The sequence below is a fragment of the Camelus dromedarius genome, chromosome 2, assembly GCF_036321535.1.
Source record: "Camelus dromedarius isolate mCamDro1 chromosome 2, mCamDro1.pat, whole genome shotgun sequence".
NCBI classification, from domain to species: Eukaryota; Metazoa; Chordata; class Mammalia; order Artiodactyla; family Camelidae; genus Camelus; species Camelus dromedarius.
Genome location: NC_087437.1, coordinates 20,695,838 through 20,716,440, shown reverse-complemented (window position 1 = coordinate 20,716,440; position 20,603 = coordinate 20,695,838). Strand labels below are relative to the sequence as shown.

The 20,603-nt window shown below is 44.6% G+C and overlaps 1 protein-coding gene across 1 annotated transcript in view; it reads right to left on the bottom strand.

Moving 5' to 3' along the window:
• Positions 1–15,950: 15,950 nt before the first annotated feature.
• Positions 15,951–20,603, bottom strand: part of SPSB4 (splA/ryanodine receptor domain and SOCS box containing 4) — a 72,980-nt gene continuing 68,327 nt past the window's right edge. The window contains exon 3 of the mRNA XM_031444387.2: positions 15,951–17,335. Coding sequence (XP_031300247.2) covers positions 17,208–17,335 — 128 coding nt within the window. The 3' untranslated portion in view covers positions 15,951–17,207. The remainder of the gene's footprint in view (positions 17,336–20,603) is intronic.

Here is a 20,603-nt window from a genome sequence, read left to right as displayed (position 1 = left end):
TCCAGAAAGCAGCCAGTGCAGATGGAGCTGATGGCTGGAGGACTCAGGAGGAAATGACTCGTTGGCAGGCCTGATGTTTAGCCAGGATGTGCCAGTTTAAGAACTTTTGAATTGGTAATTAAATAGCAGCTAACATGAGCCACCGTTCTTCCACTGCCCAGCCTCTTCCTGGCAGCTGGACCTCACCACGATCCAGACCTTAGGAGTTAATGCCTGGCACAACAGGGGACTTCCAGCACCTGCCCCAGGCCTTGGTGGCTAGTGATTTGTCCATTCGGATTGCTCCCTGCTAAGACTCATCCCTATATATTGAATTAAATAGGGTTGGTTTGTGATTAAATCTTTTCAGCATAATTCTCTGCTCATCAGAATATCTCATATGAAGGAATAATTGAAAACAAAAGTGAGGATATGATAAGAGAATGGTACAAAGAAAAGAAAGGCAGACAGAAACTCCAGGACAAATAAAAGGCTGGCAAGAAAGACAGTGTGCTCACGGTATGTCACAGGGGCTGGCTCAGCCACCATCAGCACTGGCCTAATCATAATCATGTAAACGCTGCTTCCCAATTTTCAATTTTTAGGCTCGGCCTGTAAACAAAGAACAGAAACCTAATTGATAGTTGTGGAACAGAACATCAATCTTGAAAAAATAAAATACAGCTTACCAGGGTTGGGAAGAAAGAATAGAGAGGGAAATTAATATCTTCATCTCATCAGGGGAGAGTCAAAAGACACTGTGGAAGGACGGTAGGCCTGGAAGTAGAAATATAAAGGTGGTATTTATACTTACAAAGTCATCCAAACCCAGAACTGTACATGATTGTCTGACTCAGGAAGCTAACAGGCAATGTCCCAAACTGATCATTCTAGAAAGCATATTAAAATTATATTGCCTCAAGATACAGAGCAGCTGGCATTGTTCAGGGTAACCCGCTGGGAGCCTGAGGGGAAGGTGGCCGCGGCCCTTCCCTTACAAGTTCCTCTGTGCTTCTTGGCTCTTTAACTAAGCACATGCACGTGCTGAAAACTGCAAAGCAGCAAAAGGAGCTTTTTTGTGATTAAAATGTGCGAGGTGGGGGCTGTTTGACAACACTCTGTCCCATGGCAGTTTCTGAAATCTAAAATTTATTGACAGCTTTGCTGGGGAATCTGTTGCCATTCAGACTCCCCCCAAAGAACCTGAGCCTCTCTGCCCTGCTGGGTCTCATCAATGAGGCCTGAGAGAGGTGACCAGGCGGGTCCCAGGTCAGAGGGGATGGAGGGCTCTTCTCTGGGTGGGGTGTGGCAGGGAAGAACCAGACCAGATCCCAGATGGCAGGAGGCTGGTGATCCAGGCCCCCCCCCCCAACCTCCTGCACACTCCATAACTGGGATGGAGGACAAAGGAAGGGTTAGGGAGAAGTCATTCTTGCCCAGTGAACAGAGGCTCAGGGCTGCTTGCCTGCTGGTCCAGCTGCCTCTGGGCCATTCTTCAGCCCAGCATTCCTCCCTGGGGACAGATGGGGGCAGTAGTGAGCCGCCAGACACATGCACAGGTGGGATGAGGACAGTCCATCTACAGGTGGGAGGACGGGATCCAGGAAGGGAGGCTGGTCCTCCCCTCCCCAACCCCCTCACCTGAAGAGCCAAGGGCACCGGTCTGCAGGGCACCCTCCTGCCCCTCCTACTACTCCCCTTTCTGCCCGCCCCAGATTCCTCCCACCTTGCACAGGGCCCCTGATTGCATAATAACACACCCCCCCCATCAACCCCCGACTCTCAGAGTCCTGCTCCTAGTTGACCCGGATCCCTGCTACTCAGAAGGTGGTTCCTGGACCAGCAGCACAGGAATCACCCGGGGGCTTATTGGAAATGCAGAGTCTTGGTCTCCACTGCAGACCTCCTGCATCAGAATGTGCTTTTTAAGAAAACTTCCAAGTGAATCACATGTCTATTGAAGTCTGAGAAGCAATGAGTTCGAATATACCACCTGATAAATCACCTTGTCCAATGCTACTCGTCCACGTTCAAAAGGCCTTCCTATGGTCCAGGCTCGGGGCCAAGACTTTGCATGTCTTAACTTATTTAACTTTTACACAACTTCACAAAATAAGGATTCTGTCAAACCCACTTTCCAGATGAAGAAGCTAGAGTCTGGAGAGATCAAGCAACTTGCCTAAGGGCACATAGCGAAGAGCAGTACTGGGATTTGAAGTCAGGCAGTCTGGCTCCAGAAAACTCTTAGGTCTCCGAATGGAGGTTAGCTGCTGCTGTATCCATCCTGAGAGGCTCTGTGCCTACTCTAAAAAAAGTCTCAGAGAAGCATTAGCAGCAGAGGCTGCCCAGGAGCTGCGAAGCACTGCGGACAAAGTGGGAAGGAACTTGGGTGGGAGAACCGCTTTTTAAGAGGGTGACTTTGGGCGAGTCACTTAGCCTCATCTTCAGAGCGAGAATGATCATTGACAGTTTCTGCTGTGGGAGGGTGGGCGATGGGGGTGGGGTATTTGATTATTCAGTGAGAAGTTGTGCAAATCCCTTTATAAACAATCTTCAGGCCAGTGCCAGGTCCTTGGGGATGGAGAGAAGGGCGATGATTCCCTGCATCTGAGAGTTCAGAGCCCTAAGGGGTGAGGGGGTGGAGGGGACTGATAGATCAGCCCTTTTACAGCTTACAACAACATGGGCGGTGAGTCTTACTACAGGGAAGTGCGGGGAACCGTGGGGCCAGAGGAGAGATGTGAGATCTGCTCGGAGCAAGAGGAAATGCTGCCCTCAGCGAGGTGCCTCCTGGGTTGAATTCTAAAGAAGTCAGGCTGGTGGAGAAAGGTCATCTGGAGGAAGGGAGCAACACACAGCCGGGCTGGAACCTGCACACGGCACTGCCCAGTAGCCAGAGGGCAGGAGGGTCCAGGGAAGGCAGTTCCCGCAGCACAGAGCTGGTCAGGAGAAGGCTGGGATGGGTCAGAGAGCATACTGGCAGTTTCCTTGCCTCTTCTAGACCGATTGCCCCAGGCCCTCCCCGACCACAGGCTTCCCTCCAGACTTCATCATCTCGTGTCTGGGCTTCCAGGCTCTCTCTGCCTTCTGACTAAGGCTTCTGCTTTTATCACTGGCACACAATTGCTCTCCCCTCTCCCTGCTGTTGGGTTTGGAGACCCTATTTTGCGGGCTAGTACCTCAGACTCCACGGTTCTGCTTTCCAGCATCCTACTCGGCTTTACTCTTACTTGAGAACATGGTCCCCTGAGGGCTGCCATTAGCCACAGGGTGGTTTTGTGCCTCTTCCTCCAGGCAGACACAGATCTGTGCCAAGGTTCACAGATAAGCATGTGAGTGCTGACTGGACTTCAGCCCCACTGGCCTCTCAGTTGGAGCTTTTGTGCAGTGTTCAAACTGCACAACCAGACACGACGATCCTGGTGCTTAAGAAAGCCTACCCAACTTTGTGCTCAGACTGGGGGGTACCTTGAGAACAAAGACACTATTATACTCATCTCTGACAGCTCAGTGTCCAGGAACAGGACCTGGCACTCAGTAGGATGAGTGGATGGCCTTATACCCATGTCCTCCACTTCAATTGCCAAAGCAAGGGCAGGAGCCACACCACACAGCCCGTCTGATGGTACCAGGGCTACACCTTCAGTCTCTCGCTCTCCTCAGCTTGGGCTCTAGGGCACCTCATTTCTGCCCCTGCAGGACCCAGCCTAGGTAAAGTACCTGAGGCTGGAGGTGGAAGTGAGGCTTTCCAGACCTTCTACCCAAAAGAAGACCTGCTCCCCACAGCCAAGGAGGGGTAAGGGACAGGCACTGCCAAACAGGGTGGGGAGATATTAGATTTACAACAAGAGCAAATAATGAATAATTCAAAGCTGCATTTCAGGGCCAGACCCTGTGGTTCAGGTCTCCCAGACTCCACCAGTAAGCGTATCCACTGAGCTCCTGCCTGGGGCCCCTGGGAGTCTGGGGTGAGCCTGACCCATCTGCTACAAGCTCCAGGGCTCTTTGAGATTACATGTTTCATCTTAAAAATTCAAGAGAATTTTGCACTCTACTTCTGGGCTTGTTTTAACGTAACATTGTGTGTTAAACTACTTTCCATGAGTAAAGTAGGAGCTGCAGAAAGATGCCTGAACTTCCCTGTGACTCCACATTCTGCCAGCACAGTCTTGGCGTGGAGATAGCCCTTCTGTTGTTTTTCCTGCCTTGCCTCCATCTCTTTCTGGTGACTGTGCCTCGGTTTTCCCTTTGGGAGAACCATCCCTCCCCATTCTCTGTCTACAGTCAGACTCTGCCCTCTGTTCCCATGGAGGAAATCAGGTTATGTTCCTCTGAGCCCAGGGGTTGCTCCAGGAGTGAACATGTAGCCCAAGCTGAACCAATGAGCATCAGCTTCAGGACTTCTGCTGCTACTACTGGGACAGAGAAGGCCTGTTACTGCTGGTATGGCTAAACTGCTAAAAGATAGCCTAGAAGCTCTGGGGCCACCTAGTAGAGAAAATCTGCCTGGGAATGAATCAATACAAAGGGCAGCAGAGTTGAAGCATGGAAAGAGGCAAAGTCCCGATGGGCCATGTAAGCTCCTTGATCTAGCTATACCTGAAGCCATAAAATTTTTTTTTGTTAAATTGGTTTGCATTAGGTTTCTTTCACTTGTAACCAACAGAGTTCTAAATAATTCAACCAGTGGACACATGCCCCAGTTTGGAGGCCCAGGCTTACTGGAAAGAATTTCAGAGCTTTTGGCCTGAAAGCCAGAAGACTGATTTGGGTCCCAGCTTTCCCACAAACTTGCTATGTGATTTTTCAAGGGTTGGATTAGGTCATCTCCAGGGTTTCTTCCAACTCTAACATCTTCTGCCTAAAAGTCTTGTAGAAAGTTAATGAAAGGCAAATTTACCCTAGACTTGGGGTGGATTCCTGGGCTGCAAATCTGGAGATTCTGACACTGTGTCTAGGTGGGGTTTAGAAATCAGGATTTTTAATACCACGTCCAGGTAGTTTTGATATGTAGCCAGGTTTGGAAACCACTCAGATTCTTAAATTCTTCTTCCCAAGGCAGCCGTTAAAAATTCATCGAATAAGAATTTCCTGAGCACCTACTGTGTCAGTGTCAGGTGTCAGTGACACCTTCTTCTGACAATGGCCTTCTTGTTGGGTGGGGAGGGTGACCTCCATCCTCACGCTGGACTCTGTAAAATCCCGAAGCTGGCTCTGAGAAAGAACACACATTACTGGCAACACACTTCCTCAGTCATTCAATTGCTTCATAAATGGTGTTTAAAATTTTATTGATGAATAAGCTATTCACTGTCCACTTGGTTCACTTATAAACAGCAAGAGGTGAACGTGTGCATTTATGTCGCTGTGGCCGTTGACGTCTCATTTAAAACCTTAACAAGACGCTGCCATGGCAACTGTAACTCCCACATTACTCGAATTCAAATGGCTTATTATCAAAATAAACATTGATTCTATTCAGGTATGCAATATTAGTGTCATATTTTATACATGGTTACTTGGAGCATAGTTCAGCTCGGGGCCAACACCATATTGAATTATTTAAAACCATTTCTCCCCGGGTTATTAAAAAGTTCAGTAAAATATATATTAGTGCATAAAATTTTAATGCCTAGTTCACATTGCAGTGTTTGCAAGCTCTTGGTCTTTAGAAGAAGGGAGCCGGGGAAGGCACGCTCCAAACAGACTGTGTCTTTGAGAAGTTGCTCCCCGCCCAACCGAGCACAGCCTGCGCTTTGTCTCAGCAGAGACTTCCAACCCCTCCAGGGTCTCTGAGACAAGTTACAGGCGAGGAGGCCAGAATAAGTGACAGCCACCAATAGTGTTCCTGAGAGGCTTCTGGGTCCCCAGTCTCAGTGACTTTGAGCCTTGCTGACTTGACTATAGAGACCAACAATTCTCTCTACTCTGTGTGACCCCCTAGGACCCCTGAGTCACTCAGGTGGGCGATGGATCAGGTGTTCCCTGCCCTGTTGCCTCCCTGTTTCGTGAATGTTCATTTTAACTTCTCTGAGCTGCACCATCCCTAGAAGGGCTGTGTGGGGCTGGAGCACATGGTTTTAAAAAGCTGAGCCAAACCCATGTGTGGGAGCAGGGGCATGTGTGTTAGCTCTGTACCATCCTCTCAATTTTGCTATGAATCTAAAACTGCTCTAACAAAAGAGTATTTTTTTAAAAAATTGAGTTTGAGTTTGCTATGTTTAAATTCTAGTTAAAATTTCTAATAAAGTAAGAAAAAAAAAAGTTCAGCTAAGGCCAAGAAGCCCTGCCTTGGTTCTGTCCAATGTGGAGTCTGCTACTGCCACCGTCCCCTCCGAGCTGCCCAGAGCCCTGGGTCAGGGCTGGCCAATGTCTGGTCACACCAAGGTTGGACAGGGCCCCCTTCTGCTGGAGCAAGGTACTGTATTCCTCTGAGCCTCAGTTTCTCCAAGAAATCCTGGAGGCAGTAACTGTACGACACAGACCAGACAAGGTACTCCCTCCTTGTTCCCACCCACCAAATGGTAACGTTCTTTTCCTGAGGTCTGGGTCACCTGCACCTTCTTGTTTTTCTTCTTTATCCCCCCGCTGACCATGGATCAGGCTGGACGTTCACTGGATGTTCAATAGGGAAATGTTCTATGGCAGGAAGATGTATTGGTTGTTCATTTCTCAGATTCTTTTTGCAGGAGGAGACTCTCAGAAGGAGGGAAAGGTAATTTTTCTCTCTCCTCTTGCCTCTCTGAACAGACCAGGGCAGACGGTGTCTGGACTCGTTTGACTCCGGAGATGTCAATGCTTTGGGTTTCAGAGCCCAGAATGGAAGCTACCAGGAGCCTTAGGTCAGGATCCCTGAAAGCAGACCCCAAGACAAGGATTTGGGACAATCTGGGAGGTGAACCCAGGAGTCACAAGCAGGGGAGTGGAGAGGTGGGAACAGGAGGGAAACCAGCTTGCCACTCTACATGGATGCCTGAGCGACTGTGGGAAACACACCTCTGCCTTGTCCCACCCCAGGGGCCAGGAGCTGGCGTATTTATCACCAAGTGCTATTCATCATTGGTTGAAGTTGCCTCTAGGGAGTTAGCTTCTGGGCACTTCTGGCCTGCACCCTGGGCCCCGTGAGCTCTCAAGTTGGAAGCGGAACACCTACAGTGACAGCCTTGCCTGACATCCAGAAGCAGCTCCACGCGGATGGGGTTAAGCCTTGCTCTCCTGGAGGGGGACCGGCAGAGGCTGGAGCTTGGGGGGTGTGGGTGACTTCAGGGGATGGAGGGGAGGCAGGTGGTGACAAGTGCCTGTCAGGTGAGCATGACACCTCACTTCCATGCCGGGGCCTCTGAGGGAAGGCATACAGATGTCAGGGACTGGACCCTAAGGGGTGTGACACTGCGGTGCAGCAGTGAACAAATGCTGTGCCCATGCTAGGCAGGAGGCGGTGACACCACTCATTTGTGAATGAAAAATGTTGCCTGTCATATCAGTAAACAAAGGATGTTACAGCCATCAAGCCACCTCAGCCAGGCCACCCCGACCATGAGCCCTGAGGGAACTCAGGATGGAAACAAACAGGATGCCCACTGTCAAGCCCTGAGCCACTGCAGCCACCCTCAGTGGTGCAACCTGAGGGGACTCAGGATGGGAAAGAACAGGACACTGGCCCTAGATAGATGGCAAAGGTGCAGAGTGAAGGAATGATTTCAGCGAGCCCAGACTCTTGCATCTCTTCCCATACACAGAAAAATGCTAAATTCCTTAACTTGAGATATCTGGTTTTCTTTAATTAACAGTAATCTTTTGGTGTTACGACTACCTGGTCTTTGTTGCAAAAATTCCTATATATCCTGGCTCCTCCCGTACCTCTTCGGAGCAGTTCCTCGGAGCTGTTTGGAGAGGCTTGAAGTTGTAAGGAAGTCCGCCAAAGAAAGTGTAATTCTCAGCTTTTAGGTTGCGCATGCTTTTTTCAGTTGACACATTTTAAATGGACAACATGGGCGATGGGACTGTCTCAGTGGTGGCCATGATGACCTGAAGACTGAGATGCTTCCTCAAGTTTTCAGGCCTGTGCAAATCCCACTGGCTTCTTGGGTGACCCTGGGGAAGAGAGGGTATCCCCAGTAATGAATTCTGTTGGGCATCTCCCTGTCCTGGTAAGTGGGGGCTGAGAGCCAGGTTGAACTTGAATTAAGAAAAAAGAAAGTACAGTTGTCCCTTGGTATCTGACGTGAGTGGAGGGGACTGGTTCCAGGGCCCTCTAGAGATAACAAAATCTAGGGGTGCTCAAGTCCCTTATATAAAATGGTGTAGTATTTGCATATAGTCTACTGCACATCTTCCCATACACTTTAAATCATCTCTAGATTACTTATACTACCTAATACAATGTAAATGCTATGTAAATAGTTGTAAGTACAATGTAAATACTATGTAAATAATTGCTAGCACGAAGCATATTCAAGTGTTGCTTTTTGGAACTTTCTGGAATATTTTTCTGAATGTTTTCTATCCCTGGTTGGTTGAATCTGTGGCTTTGTGGACTGTAATGTGGGGTTTATTGTTCCTGAGCGTTGTGGAGCAAAGGCAAGCCTATTTCAGCGGCTGGAGTAACCCAGGTTTGAAATCAGACAGAAGGCAAGCCTGAAGGATGAGCCCTTGCATTGAAAGCCTCTGTCTATGAAAGAAGGTGTGTGGCTATTTATTGATTGTCTACTACGAGCTAAAAACTGAGGGAAGAGTATCCCGTGTTCATCTTTCCATCTTGTCAGGAACTAGGTTCCAAATATCTCTGCAAATTTCTGCAGGCTTCTGACTTTCCTCCGACCTGCAGAAATCATGGAATGGTCTGTCTTCAGGAAAGAGAGGTCTCCCCGGCAGCCATGAGCCCTTTGAACTTCCGTTCAGGTTTCAATTCATTGGCATCAAACTGTTAAAGTCCATTTATTCATTTTACCAGCCAGCTCATGGCACATTCCGCTTCACACAGAGGGGAGAATGGGCTGTCTTTCTGGAACATTCCAAAGCGTACTTGAATGATGGTGATCTTACAACATTCAGAGAGGGATATGACCCACCACAGATGGAAGAAGCCTCAAGATGTCCAAAGGAACAAACAAAGGAAAGGAAGGAAGACAGCAATGGTATTTGCTACCAGAGGGTCAGTGTGAAAATCTTCAGTCCTAATTCAGATACGCAGATATGTACCTTTATGAAGAAAACTGGGCATGGTAACTGAAAGGGTAAGTTTGTAAGATTTTTTCTTCTTATTTAAATCTCACTGAAAAGATAACTGACTGTTTAAACAGCAACAACAACAAACCACGATGGCTTGTGGGGGTTGTAACATATGTGCAAGTAAAATCTATGACAACAAAAGCACAAAAGCTGGGACGAGTGAAAAGAAAGCCGAGACCGCAAGGTTCTTATACGATGTGAGTGGAGGTAAAACAGCACTGGGAGGCACAGCGTGGGAAGTTAGGGGTGTAAAAACCTGAAAGCAACCACGCACACAACAAAGCAAAGAGCTTTGGCTTCTGAGCCAACAAAGGAGAGAAAATGAAGCATAAACAATACTCAGTTCACCCCAAAGACGGCAGAAAAAGAAGAAAAAGGGAACAGAACAGATGAGACATGAACTCTCTTTAAAAGAAAAAGTATTTCTTTTAGGCAGCATAAAGTTGGGTCTTGCTTTTTTATCCAGGAAGAAAAATTCAAGCACAGATGACTTCACTGAAGCACTTAGGGAAGGAATAATATCAATTCTACACAAACTTTTCTAGAAAATTGAAAAGGAGGGAAACCTTTCCAACTCGGTCTATGAGGTCAGTACTTCCCTGACACCAAAACCAGACAAAAGACATTACAAGAAGAGAAAGCTAGAGTCTAAATCCATCACTAAATTGATGCAAAAATTCAAGACAAAATGTTAGCAAACCAAGTCCAATAATGTGTAAAAAGGAATCATACGTCGCTGGTGAGTTTATTCCAGGAGCAAGGTTGGTTTAACACGTGTCAGCTGATCAATGCTAGTTACCATATTAATGAACTAAAAGAGAAAGACCATACAATCATCTCAAATATGGAGAAAACCCCTTGACAAAATCCAGCATCCACTCCAGATAAAAACTCACAGAAAATGGCAGTTCTTCTAAAGGAACCTCCTTAGAGTTGTTAACGAATATCGATGAAGAACTTATAGCTGACATCTTAGTGAAAGGAGAAGGATTGAATACTTAAGATCAGGAACAAATCAGGAATGTCTGCTCTTACCACTTCTATTCAACATCATCCTGGCAGGTCTAGCCAATGAAATAAGGCAAGGAAAAGACAAAAAAAGGCATCCAGATTGGTCATAAAGAAGTAGAGCTCTCCTTATTTGCAGGCAGCATGATCCATTATGCAGAAAATCTGTTGAAATCTATGAAAAACATACTGGAGCTTAGAAGTAAGTGTAGCAATGTTGCAGGATGCAAGATATATTTACATACATAAATCAATCGTACTTCTATATGCTAGCAATCAATGATCCAAAGTAGAAAATATTTTTTAAATGTACAACAGCATCAACAAATGTTAAATATTTGGTGAATCTCATAAAAGATGTTCAAAACATTTCCACCAAAACTGATTACTTTTGAGAGAAATTAAAGAAGACCTAAATAAATGGAGAGATAAAGCTTTTCACATGTTGGAAGACTCAATACTGTTAAGATGTCAGTTCTTGCCAAATTGATCTGTAGATTCAATGTAATCCCCACTGACAGTCAAGCAAATTATCTTTTGGGGAGAAATTGACAAGTTGATCCTAAAATTTATATGGAAATATAAAAGACCCAGGATAGCCAAAATAAATTTCATAAAGAACAAAGTTGGAGAACTAATACTAATAGATTTCAAGACTAATTATAAGACTACAGTAGTCAAGACTGTAGTACTGGCATCAAATAGATACACAGATGAACAGAACAGAATAAAGAGTCCAGACAAAGACCACACACAGACAGACAACTAAGTTTTTACAAACACGCAAAGGCAATTAGGTGGAGAAAGGCTAGTCTTTTCAACAAAAGGTGCTGGAACATCTGGATATCCCTACTCAGTAGCATGACTTTGACCAGTGTCTTACAGAATACACAAAAATTAACTCGCAGTGGCTCAAAAACCTAACTATAAAGCCTAAAACTATAAAATTTCTAGAAGAAAACATACGAGAACATCTTTGAGACCCTGGGTAAAGCACAGCTTACAAAACAACAAGTTAATGATTTGGGCTTCATTGAAGTTAAAAATGTCTGCTCTTAAAAGACTCTGCTATGAGAATGGAAAGATAAGCTACACACTGGGAGAAAATACAGCGTACATCTGATAAAGGGTCTCACACCCAGAATACGGAAAAAAAAAACCTCTCAAATTTTAAGAATAAAAAACAAAAAGCCAATTAAAAACGGGCAAAAGGTTTAACAGGTATTTCAGCAGAGAAGATACATGGATGGTAAATAAGCATATGAAGAGATGCTTGACGCCATTAGTCATTAAGGACCGGGAAATGAAAACCCCCGATGAAACACCACGTCACACCTTAACTTATAAAAAGGCTGATCATATCAAATGTTGGTAGGATATGAGGGAACTAGAACTCTCACACACTGGGAATGTAAAATGACACAACTTTGGAAACAGTGCGGCAGTGTTTTAAAAAGTTAAATATACACCTACCATGTGATCCAGCATTCTACTCCTAGATGTTTTCCTAAGAGAAAAGAAAACATATGCCCATACATGAATATTCATAGCAACTTTATTTGTAATAACCCCAGTCTAGAAGCAATGCAAATGTCCATCAATGGTGAACAGATAAGCAAATTTTGGTGTGAACACCCACTGGAATACTATTCAGCAGTAAAAAGGAATGAACTGTGGCAGCACATAAAAATATGGGTGCTTCTTAAAATAATTATGCTGAATGAAAGAACCCAGAGTTTTTTTTAAAAGAGCACATAAAAAAAAGCAAATATGTTCATTAGTGATCAAAAAATGAAATAACAAACTATTCCTCTCCAAGCATAGACTCCAGCCTGTGAAAAAGACATTGATCATAGGAAATTAATACTGACCTGGAGACCAAATGAGGGAATTTTATTTTCCTTTTTGAAGCTTGTTGAGAAATGGCAAGTCAGTCTCCATGATTATTGACTCATTTATATACACAACCACTCCCTGTGCCTCTAGGCCTGACGTCATGCTATTTCATTGGGGAATATTTGTTTGTATTTCTGCAAGAAGAGGATTATTTTCAGTCTCTGTTTCACATTTCTAGGAATTCAGAGCCAGTCCTGGCAACTTCATCTGAAAATCTTGGAGGGGTTGGGAAGGAATGTGGAACTGCCCACACATTGATAAACCTGCCAAGAGATTTTTCTTAAGAAAAAGACGACGAGAAGGCTTATCTTCTCTGTTTACCAGGAAAAAAAAAAGTTGCTTTTTCTGTAGCTAGTGGGTGGTGATATCCTCTTAGGCTCTATGTGAAAATCCCAGGAGCTGTTGTGTAACACGACCATTATCTGGGAAAGGAATGTGCATTTTTAGATGGAAACGTGAAATTCTAGAACCCATCCCCTGTGAGCAATCAGGCTCCTAAGGGCATCCACACTAGCTTTATAGTAGCCACTTGACAGGGAAATCACCAAGCAGATGTGCTCCAGTGAGTGCTTCTAAGACATCGGCTCTCTGGAGCTGTTTTCACGAGACAGTGGGATTCTTTGTTCTTCAAAACCTTCACATCTCTCAGCACCCGCCTTGTTTTCCTTTTTCTTTCTCATTTCTTTTCCCCCTCAGTGGAAACACCTCTCCTCTCAGATGTAGTAACCATGCTAGTTGCTGCCAAGGGAAATACTGCATTGAATCCAAAGTATTTCTAGTGGGAAGGAAATAACTGTGAAAACAAAAATATTAGGGATCCTGCTTCTTCCCTTATTTTTTTTTTAAATTTAGGTATGCTACACAGAAAAAAAAGTACATGAATCCTAACTATATACGTAGATGAAGTTTTACATACGTATGTATTCATGGAACTACCCCCTAGATAAAAATGTAGAACTTTTCTAGGACCTGAGCAAGCTCCCTCACGTGTGCTCCCAAGATCAGTAACACACCCTCCGCGCCCTCCAAAGTAACAGTCTTCTGACTTCTACAGTCAGAGCTCGCTTTTGTCTGTTCCTGAACCCACCTAAATGGAATTAGGTATTCTTTTATGTCTAGCTGCTTGCATCAACATTGTCATGAGGTTCATCCGGGCTCTGTGTAGCAGTCATCCATTCCTCTTTTTAAAAAATTACTGTGTAGTATTCCATTGCATGAATACCCCCACAAAGTATTTTTCTCTTCTCCAGTTGAAGGACTTTTGGGTTGTTTCCAGCTTGGGCCTGCTAGGAAGAATAAACCTATCCCTGGTCAGTTATGTGTATGACAATCATCTTCTTCCAGATTGTGCCCTGGTCTTTTCACTTTCTTAATGTGAGTCTTTGATGAAGAAGGGGTATTAATTTTAATGAACTTCAATATATTTAGCTTTTCCTTTAATGGCTACTTCCATTGTATACTGTTTAAGAAGCCTTGCTTACCCCAAGGCGTGAAGATTTTTTTTCCTATTTTTCTTCTAGAAGCTCTTTTGTTGTTGTTTCACATTTTGTGTTTAAGTCTATAGTCACTCTCAACTTAAGTTTTGTCTGGGATGTGAAGTAAAGGGTGACGAATCATGTTTTTTCCACGTGGGTATCCAACTGACCCCACACCAATTATTGAAAAGACCCTCTTTTCCCCCATTGAATTTCAGTAACACAATTCAATTACCATGTAAGCATGGTCTGTTTCTAGACTATTTTCTATTCATTGGTTTATCTGTTATCCTTATAACAAACCAAACTGTCTTAATTATTAGATCCTTATAGTAAGTCTCAGCATCTGGTCACATAAGTCCTCCTACTTTCTTTTTCTTTTTCTTTTTTTTAGACTATTTACAGCTATTTTAGATCCTTTGCAATTCCCAATGAATTTGGAATCAACTTGTTAATTTCCATGACACAACTCAGGAAATTTTAATTGTTATTGTATTGACTTTATAGGTCATTTTGGGGAGAAGTGACATCTTAACAATATTGAATTTTTCAATGGACATGATATATCTCTCCATTTATTTAGATTTTCTTCAATGTTTCTTGACAATATTTTGTAGTTTTCAGTGTAGAGGGCCTGGACTTACTTTCATTAGATTTTCCTATTTTTTGTTACTATAAAGGGCATTTCTTAAAATTTCATTTTCTAATTGTTGCTAATATGTAGACACACAAGTTGACAAATATACCTTGCATCCAGTGACCTTTCTAAATTCTCTTATTCTCATAGTTTTCTATAGATTCGTTTCTATGTATACAATGTCATCTGTAAATAATGTTAGTTTTATTTCTTTTCCAATTTTTAATAACTTGTCATTTCTTGTTCTTGTATTTTTGAAGTGTCTAGATTTCCAATATAATGTTGCATAGAAGTGGTGAGAGTGGGCACTGTTTCTTGCGCTTCAGCTAAGAGGAAAGCATTCAATAACTTATCATTAAACATGATATTAACTGTAGGTGTTTTGCAGATTTCCTTTGCTAGATTAAGAATGTTTCCTTCTTCCTAGTTTTCTGAAATTCTTTTTAAAATTATAAACAAGTGTTGAGTTTTTGCAAATGCTTTTTCTACATCTGAGATGATGATGCTTTTTTCTCTTTTACTTGGTCAATATGATGAACTGCATCACTTTGCGATTTTTAAATCAACTTCATATTCATGAAACAAAGGAACTTTGGTCATGATAAACCTTTTTCTATACCCCTGGATTTACTTTGCATTTTCTTTAAGATCTTGCATTTCTATTTTGAGTAGTGTCTGGAAACGTTCTGTGCACGGTGGGTGTTCAGGAGTAGCCAGACGCGTGAACTCCTGATTGTGCCTGCGTCAGACTCTGGGTCACTGCTGTGAGGGCTGCATCCAGGTATGCTTTCCTCCCTCCCATCTCCTCCAAACCAGCTTCTCCTCACCACTCTGCAAGGGCCACTTCTGGAAAGAGATCACTTTAATCTTAGGCCAGTCGAAAAGTACTCATACCTGGAGGAGTGCCCAAAGAAGATCAGACCCGCACTTGGGTAATTCCATTCCCAGCAGCCTGGGGGCATCATCCTGGAGCTGGCTCAACTGGCTTGCTACAGTTGATGGTTAAAATCTCAGAAATTTTGAAAGCTGGTTATTGATTACAACCATCATTAAAAATTAAGCCATATCAACTTGCAATTAAGTAAGTCATATTACAAACAAAGGTAGTAAATACCTCAAACTCAGCACTTTTTAATTATATTTCTATCGACTTTGCCTCATGGGTAATTTACATTTATTGTTTCTATGTGGTGGAAATGCTATCTAATGGTTGGTCACTGATCATCTCTTCCCAGCTCTGTATTTGGTGGCATCACAGTGGAGCTTGAAACTGGCCGTGGTGGGAGTATTTACACCATGGAAAGTAGCAAACACTACACATCAGGGATTTTAATTTTTGGCCCCTTGGTGATGACGTGCACCTCCAAAGCCACATCCAGCCCCACCTTTGGGTCACTTTGAAACTGTTGTTCCTTAGGGTTTACCCTATAGACCCTCTGCCCCCTTATAGAGCCACCCCATGGACATCATGACTCTGGCACCAGGAATTTGGCCTGTTTTTCTATTATTGTGGCTAGCTTTGTGTGGCTTTAGGCCCCACGCCCATTCTCTCTCCAGGGTCAGGACTTTGTAAGATAATTAGAGCCTGGGCTCAGGTGGGACCACAAGACAGAACAGATGGGAAGGGCCTGGAAAGAGATGCACAATCATGACTTCTGAGGACAGAGTGGCCAGGCTGATGGAAGACACCCTCCCAGCCCCCCACCCCCACCCAAAGAGCGGTGCATAAACAGTCAAGGACTGAACGACAGACTTTATTAGAAACGCTCCTCATTCATCAGTCAAATTCACATTAAAGTGGCGGGAAGCAGTGCCATCTGGGGCTCTGGTATCCCACTGCTGTGACAATTTCCAGTTAAAAATCAGTCTGGGCAGAAAGCGTTGGAAACACGAGAGGTGCTGTGGTGGTGGCGGCGGCCGCAGTGGGGGCAGCATCGTCCCTGTGGGAGGACAGGCTCCCTCCGGCAGGTGAAGGTGCCCCACATCCACCTGTCCAGTTACAAGGCTGCCCCCACGGCCCCAAACTGATAAATAAACAGCACGTCACACACACACACACGTGAAACAGAAACAGACTCATACAAGTCTCCTAAAGTGAAAAAATAATTCGCTCAAATAAAGCTTTGTGGCAGCCAGGCTGTATCCTGAACGGACGGTTGCCTGGAGACCCTCAGCACCCCAGGAAACCTCCCCAGCCCCAGGACATCATCCCTGTGGGCGTCACAATGCCCCCAGTTCCCCCTTTAGCACCTTTGGACTAAGTACTGCCCTCACCACATCATTTTAAAATGCAACTTAAAACAACAACAATAATAAAGGATATACTCTGTCCCTGGGGTGAATTAGTCAGACTCAGCTTCCCTGAATAGAGGTGCTTGGGGCATCCAGAGACTGGGGGTCCGCGGTGGGGAAGGAGGGCACGCACGCGAGAGGAGGAAGTAAACAATGTTCAGAGAGGTAAGCTGGGAGGTGTCTCCACACTGCTTTGTCCACTTGCCGATTCTGCAGTTGGGCATCCCTGGGTAACAGTCATTCAAAGGGGTACAAAGTCCTAAAGTGTCACGACAATCCTGCTGCCCTGGCGAGGGGTGGGGGCGCAGAGGGGCACCGGCGTCAAGCTGCTTTCACCATTCATTATTCAGAGGCAATTTGCTCCCGGAGCTGGCCAATTTTCCCCTGGCCCCGTCTGCACCAGGGCACACAACAGAAAGTCTCCTGCCCAAATGTTTTATTCATCCTCTTGAATAAGGAAACAGGCTCTTGGATCAATATACCAGTGGCCGCTGTGTCCTGCTGGGCGGGCAGGATCTCTGCAGGCTCTGGGCTCTTCCTGGAGGTATCTGACTTGGGAGGGCGGCTTCCAAGGCAGAAAATACTGTTGGCAACAGACATTTCGTTTTCAAAGTTGGGAAGATGTCCTGGGTGACGGTGAGATGACAGGCCGGGGGCTGTGGGTGTCCCCGCTGCCCCTCCGCCCTGGCTCACTGGTACTGCAGATAGTTTTTGAGAGACTGAGGCAGGGGCAGGGAGCCGATGTCCCCCAGGCGCTGGCGGCCCAGGGCCAGGCGGATGGATCTCCGGCACAGGTCCATCAACGGCAGGGGCTCGGCTGCAAAGAGAGGGCGTGGATTAGTCTCGCCCCTGCTTCCTCATGCCTCTCACCCCCACCTGCTGCCTGCACACCCCTGGCCCGCCTGCCCTCTGAGCTGCCCTTCAGGGCCCCGGGCTCCCACTCTGAGAAGTCTTGTCTGGTTATATGAGCTGAAGGCTTCTAGCAGTGTTCTTCAAACTGGAATGCAAACGATTAGACTGAAGAATCATGGAATCAATTCACTGGGTGGTGACCAGCAATTTTGAAAAAATAGAAAAGAAAGAGAAAATGGAAAGCAATGCCTGTATCAAGGGGTTCCATGTCAGCTCTGTCTCTGAGGTAGATGTTTCACACTGTGATGTGTGTGTCTCAATGTAAAAAAATACTTCTCACAGCGGATTGTGATAAAAATGAGAGGCTGACCTAGGGTGGATCTGCAGGGGGTGCTTCTTAGAAGCAGGTGAGGTTTAGGGGGGCTGTTTAAAATGACTTTGGACCCTCAAACTTCTCCTGTGTCCTCTTTTGATGGTCAGAGAAATGCATTTCTTCTAATACCCAGTTCTAGAAAACATCATGAGTTAAAATCCATAAGCCAAGGAACCTCTGGACTTACGACTGAGTTTTAACTAGCTTTATTGCAGACATACTTATGAAGCTTTTATTCTCTTCCAGGCCCCAGTGATACAGAGATAACTAACTCAAGGCCAAAGGCAGCTCTGGAAGTGGAGGAAGGGTCCTGGTCTGAGTTTAAATATGTGAATAATTGTAATAGAGTGTAATATATGCAATAATTCCTAAATGCACAGGGACAGACACTGGGCAGTTCCTGTACGGAAGTGTTGTTTGAAAGCTTCAAAGAGAGGATACCTGAATGGGATTTTGAAGGGTGAATAGGAGTTTTATGTGATGTGAGGTTGGGGAGGGCATTCTAGGCAGAGAAAACAGGAAAAAGCACAGAGGCATAAAACAGGACAGGCTGGGAGGCCTGGAGGGAGAGGAATGTATCAGTCAGCTGGATCAGGAGTGAAGATGCTGGTGGTCACATGCTGTCTTGGAGGCTTGCACAGCCCTAGTTTCCCCAAGTAGGCAGGAACATGGTGGAGGCCTGGAGCTGCATCTTAACACTTTTTTTGTCAATAGAACAAGTGATATTTTAAAAGCATCCAATAATATGCATTGATACAATAAAACTGTAAATGGTAAATGCTAACACAAGAGTTGTGACAGGAATAATATCACAAGGGGATAGAAGAGATGGGAAGGTGGTCAAGAGTGCATTTTATACGATAAATGCTGGAGAGGGTGTGGAGAAAAGGGGACCCTCCTACACTACTGGTGGGAATGTAGTTTGGTGCAGCCATTATGGGAAACAATACGGAGATTCCTTTAAAAACTAAAAATAGAGTTACCATATGATCCAATAATCCCACTCCTGGGCACATATCTGGAGGAAACTCTAGTTCGGAAAGATACATGCAATATGCAGATACTAATATATATAAAATAGATAAACAACAAGTTTATACTGCATAGAACGGAACTATATTCAATATCTTGTAGTACCTTATGTTGAAAAAGAATGTGAAAATTAATATATCTGTGTTCATGTATGACTAAAGCATTATGCTGTACACCAGAAATTGACACAACATTGTAGACTGACTATACTTCAATAAAAAAATGCATATATACTAAAAAAAAATGATACATGTATCTCAGTGTTCATAGCAGCACTATTTACAATAGCCAAGACATGGAAACAACCTAAATGTCCATTGACAGATAACTGGATAAAGAAGATATGGTACATATGTACAATGGAATACTACTCAGCCATAAAAAGAATGAAATAATGCCATTTGCAACAACATGGATGGACCTAGAGATCGTCATTCTAAGTGAAGTAAGTCAGACAGAGAAAGACAAATATCCTATGGTATCACTTACATGTGGAATCTAAAAAAATGACACAAATGAACTTATTTACAAGACAGAAATAAACTCACAGACATAGAAAACAAACTTATGGTTATCAAAGGGGAAAGTGCGGGGAGGGATAAATTAGGTGTTTGGGATTGGCAGGTACAAACTACTATACACAGAATAGATAAAAAAAACTAGGTCCTACTGTATAGCACAGGGAACTGTATTCAATAGCTTGTAATAACTATAATGAAAAAGAATATATATATATATGTATAACTGAATCACTATGCTGTACACCAGAAACCAACACATTGTAAATCAATTAAACTTCAATAAAAAAAAAAAAGAATATGCCATTTTAAAAAGCTCCCTCGCCAAAAAAAAAAAAGAGTGCTTTTTATAGGAATTTTCATTTACTAGAGCTGCAGAGTTAATAAGGAGAGCGATGAAGATCAGAGCCGGACTTGGCTGATGCTTTGGAAGCTGTGCACAAGAGTGTGTCCAGCCCTCCTTCACTTGAGGCGAGGCTGCGTGGTGGCACACTTTTACCTCCGTATCCCCTTTTGATCCTCATACAAACCCTCGTGGTTAGCCAGGGAGGCCTAGGTATCCCTTTTCAGGCCTAGAAGGCAGATCACTCACCCTGAGTCACGTGGTCTTGGCCAACACTTGACCCCGCTCCAGGTGTCTCTATCTCTTCCCTGGCAACACCCCTGTGCCCAGTTCTCCTGCTCCCTGTCCTCCATGTAGTTCTGATTCGAGCTTTGCACTATCCCCTGAATTATGCCTCTGTGAACCCCTTTCCCCCTCTTCCGACCCGAATCCTCCCATCTTCGACATCTTGCTGGAAGCTGATCTTCCCACTGCAAGTTTCCACGATCTCCTTTTAGCTCCTATGGCACCAATGCTTGCTACCTGTGCCGCTGGATGCTGGGGAGGAAAAAACCTGAAAAGTCCTTTACTTAATAAGCAATTTCTCCTTGTTTACTGTGCAACATGAGAGATGAAATATAATTGTAGCTATTGTTTCCTGAAGGTGTATTACGTGGCTAGGTGCTGTGCTAAGCTCTTGATTTGTACCAACTCACGTGAATGTAGGTATCGAACTCATATCACTATAACCTCTTGTACTAGGAACTATTATTATTACCCCCACTTTAAGGAAGAGGAAACAGAAGCACAGAGAGGGTAAGTCACTTGCCCAAGGACACACAGCTGGTAAATGGCAAAGCTGGGTGTTGGACCCAGGCAGCTAGAAACTCTTATAGCTTAACCACATTTATTGAGCAACTGTTCTGTCCCCCTTTCTATGTTAGGTTTATCTCATTTAGAGGGGATCGTTCCTACTTTAGAGAAGAGG